This window comes from Cotesia glomerata, linkage group LG10 (genome assembly GCF_020080835.1).
Source record: "Cotesia glomerata isolate CgM1 linkage group LG10, MPM_Cglom_v2.3, whole genome shotgun sequence".
NCBI classification, from domain to species: domain Eukaryota; kingdom Metazoa; phylum Arthropoda; class Insecta; order Hymenoptera; family Braconidae; genus Cotesia; species Cotesia glomerata.
This window is the reverse complement of record NC_058167.1, coordinates 10,385,100-10,389,206: the sequence shown is the minus strand read 5'-3', so window position 1 is coordinate 10,389,206 and position 4,107 is coordinate 10,385,100. Positions and strand designations below refer to the sequence as shown.

The 4,107-nt window shown below is 32.9% G+C and overlaps 1 protein-coding gene across 1 annotated transcript; it reads left to right on the top strand.

Moving 5' to 3' along the window:
- Positions 1-2,689: 2,689 nt before the first annotated feature.
- Positions 2,690-4,107, top strand: LOC123272997. Its single transcript, XM_044740081.1, has 3 exons — positions 2,690-3,119; positions 3,364-3,651; positions 4,022-4,107. Exons 1-2 carry the CDS (start codon positions 2,808-2,810, stop codon positions 3,403-3,405), a joined length of 354 nt encoding a protein of 117 aa, XP_044596016.1. The 5' UTR covers positions 2,690-2,807; the 3' UTR covers positions 3,406-3,651; positions 4,022-4,107.

Genomic DNA, 4,107 nt, shown 5'->3' with positions numbered 1-4,107 from the left:
TAATATTAATTGAATTATTTTTACAGAAATAAAAATGGCATCAAAAAGTGAAAACTACTCTCTATCAGGATCATCTCTCCATTCAGCAGTTTTCAAAAACAATTTCCGCCTAGCAGAAAATCTGATCATGCGGGGTGCCAACGTGAACGCAATGGAACCCTACTCTCTTTGGGGACGTTGTAATATAAATTGTTCACCATTACACATCGCAGTGGACTTGAAAAACGAGGCGATAATCCAGCTGCTGCTGAAGCACAAAGCCAACGTGATGATCCGAACTAGCTCCGGTGAAACTGCTCTCGACATAGCAGCGATGGCTGCCATACACGACAATGACGAGATAATCGAAATGCTTATCGATGCAGGCGCTGAAGTGAATCGTCCTTCTAACAACTCGTTACTCTCTAGGACTATTTTTAACACCAAAAGTGCAATTACCAGTGTTTTGACTCGTTACAATTTAAATGACAAGTTCAAATCAGTCGGCAGATTTTGTAATTTATTTATGTTTATTACCATATCTTTTTTTATTCCTTCTTCTCCCTTTATTACATCAATAAGTTATTAAGTAATTATAAAGGTTGACTTTCTGTAAAAAAAAGATTTTGTAATAAAAAAAATAAATTTTATACAATTTTTAAATTAATTTATAAATAATAATATTGATGATCCTAAAAATAGCCGGCTTTTTAATTTTTTTTTCTTTTTTGAATTAGAAATAAAAAATTTATTTTTTTTAATTGTAAGTACTTATAGATTGTGTGGCTGGCAATAGCTTGTCGGCTCGGTACGCGCTTACTAAAGCGTAGGACCGGGTTCGATCCCAGCGTGCACCAGTGAATATTATTTTCACAATAATATTTACGAGCATATCATTGTCAACCATATGGTGGTGATTTGAGGACTGTTTTCGAACAATTTAAAGGTGGCGTTCACTTCATTATAAAATAAAAAGGGACCCCATAACACATTTGAATCAAATTCAGAACCCTATATAGCTAATCGTTAGGTGGCTTGCTAACGTGGACCAGTTAGGGTGTGCCAAAATGTAACTTCCTTAATGGACCTCTTAAAATTGGAATTTTGAGTTCCGCTTTTAACAGGAGTTGTGTTTGGACATTTCCTGAAATATTTTGAGCGTTAAGGATTTATTTGATTTTCATAGAATTTTTTAACAGGAGTTTTGTTTAGGCATTTTTGCTGGAATTTCAAGATTATTCTTATAGCGAGAGTGCTGAAGGGTTAAATAAAAAAAATTATAAAAATTTTTTAATGTCAGCTTTTATTTTTTGTAATAATTACATTTGAAAAATTATAAGGGCCAGTTTTTCAATCCGGGATAAAATTTTATCCGAGATAAAAGTACTGCCATTATGATAAAAAAATAAATAATTCAGCACAGTGATATTGCCTACGAGTAATTCTCCTTGAATTCAATCACTTATTTTTAATTAAAATAAATAAACATTAGCCACATGTCACAGAAATATTCACCTCCAACTGTGACAACTTCCTGATTGTAAATAAATAAAATAAAAATTAGGAAAACAGATGACCCGGAAGGAGATCCCTGTAACTTCCCGCACTGATAGAAGGATTTATTTGTATTAAAAAAATATTTGTTAATAGTTAACAAATCATTTATTAGAGACCATTTTTTAGTATCAAACAAATATTTCGTAGTATTTAAAATGATTTGTTTGTATTTAATAAATCAGATATTCATTTATTAAATATTAATAAATCTTTTTAAATACTAAGAAATATTTGTTAAGGACTAAAAAGTGGTCTCTAATAAATGATTTGTTAAATATTAACAAATATTTTTAACTATAAACAAATCCTTCTATCAGTGCGCTAATTCCATACAAGAGCGGTTGATAGTTGATTTTCAAACGAGTTTTGCTCATGAATAAGATAAAATTTTGAAAAAAAACGCTTCGCTCTTCGATAGATAATTAAATTATCTATAGAAGAGCGAAGCGCTTTTTTAGAAAATTTTCATTTATTTATGCATAAAATGCGTTTTAAGATTCCATAAGTTGTACAAGTATGACAGAGATACTTTCGTTTGTCCAATAGAGGGCGAGAGAGAGAAAAAATGTAAACCCTTCTTGCGCTTGAAATTGCACATAATATTGTTGAGCTCTTCAAGCTCCAAATTACAATTTATGTATTATTTTGAGCTTTATGAGCTCAAAGAGGTAGCTGTTCTATGCTTTTGAGCCCTTCGAGTTCATATCTTGCGTTTGACATATATATTATTAATTTATAATTGTCTTAATTAATTTAAAATAATTTAAATGACACAATAAGAGGTTATTATTATTTTTATGATATTTATTTATTTTTATTTAAATAAACGACCAAATTCATGGAGAACTAATTGAGAGCAATATCACGTCGCTGAATTATTTATTTTATTGGCGGTACTTTTATCTCGGATTGAAAAACTGGCCCTAAGTGCAATTGGAAAAAAAAAGTATTTTGTTGTTTTAATTTGATGAAAAAAAAAAAAAAATAAATAAATTCATAAAAATGTTGGCTAACTTCAGTATTAAGGGGGTATTCTAGTCTAGAATTTTGAAAAAAATGAAAAAATTTTTTTTTCATAATTCGATAGTTTAGATATTCAAAAATATCTCCCTGAAAGGATTTTTCAAAATTCAAATTATTTTCAAAGTTACAGCCGTTTTAATGTCGTGGCAACTAGACCGGGTTGAGCGGACGACTGCAACAATAGACTACGGGCGGTCCGGGCTACCTGAGTATGAATAGCTGAATGTGTTGGATACGTCCAAAAACGTATGGGATCGCATCTCCGGAAGGTAAAAAAAGAAAATAGTGGAATTGGTGGTAAGGGTGCTGGTAAATTGACTGATAAAGTAATCACTCAGCTATCTGCGTACTACGGATTAGCTATCCGTCGTCATCCTGAATCCGTTGAAGATATGAAACGAGAAATATGGGCCACGTACTTGCATAAAATTTCAACTGATAAGAAGCCTCAGCACATGAATTGCCCTCCTGGACCAGACAGCTGGTGCAAGTGGCAGAAAGCAGCGGCCGAAGGAACTGAGGATGACTTTCACCATGAAAATCCACCTCTAACTGATAAGGTTTTAAAAGTTATGAAACCTATTTACGAATGCTTATCAGATGATTCTTTATTAGAACGTTGCTTGGGCAGCGAAACTCAAAATAACAACGAGTCACTTTACTCTTTAATATGGACATTTGCACCCAAACATATCCATGCTGGGTCCCAGACAATTGAGATTGCTAATTGTTTAGCAGTTTGCATTTTCAATCAAGGCTTTTATCCTATTTTACAAATAATGAGTCTAATAGGAATAAAAATAGGTCTGGAATCCCATGGGTTTGCTGTTAGGCGCAACGCAGTAAGGATTGAACGGTCTGAGGTTCGAGCTTCAGATGCTTCAAAAGAGGAAAGAACTGCTCGTTATACAGAGAGAAATGCTGAAAACAGTCAATATGAAGTAGAGGAAGGCCCAATGTATGAAGCTGGGATGGCTGATTAATTATTTATAGATTAGAACTACACGTCTTCACAAGAGATAATTGGAGAATGAGCATTTTGAAGTAGAGGAAGGATTCTTATATGGAGCAGGAATCGCCGATTAAAAATATGTAAGTATTCTGTACCACTCTACAAGTAAAATTGTCGAAAACTTGTCTCAAAACTTTGAACGCGTTTTTCTCGGAACTACTTTTTTCGAGCTGGCGGTAAGGATATCTCGAGTTCTAATGAACTGATTTACTTCAAATTTGAAGAGGATGTTCTCTATACGTCGCTTCATCTCGTGAACCCTGCCCAAAACTATAACTTCTCATTTAGTATTTTTAAAAAATTCGGAATTGTTAAAAAAATATGAAAAAAAAAATTTTTTTTTCAAACTGCCGCCATTTAAAAAAAAAATTTTTTTTTAACTTATCCAAGGGTTATATATCCAAGCGGCATCTATAATAATTAAGAATCCGTCTGTTTTTTATGTTTCAGATCACCAGGAGGGTTGGAATAATGCACGCCAGGACACCCTCTTTTTTTTTTGACCCCCCCCACTTTGACTGCTCATAACTTTGCCA

What these genes read in the sequence shown, in the direction of transcription:
- LOC123272997 (XM_044740081.1), top strand. Translation starts at nt 2,808, where the DNA reads ATGGGATCGCATCTCCGGAAGGTAAAAAAAGAAAATAGTGGAATTGGT. An exon ending in ATCCACCTCTAACTGATAAG is followed by an intron (nt 3,120 to 3,363) that starts GTTTTAAAAGTT and finishes GAATAAAAATAG; the next exon opens with GTCTGGAATCCCATGGGTTT.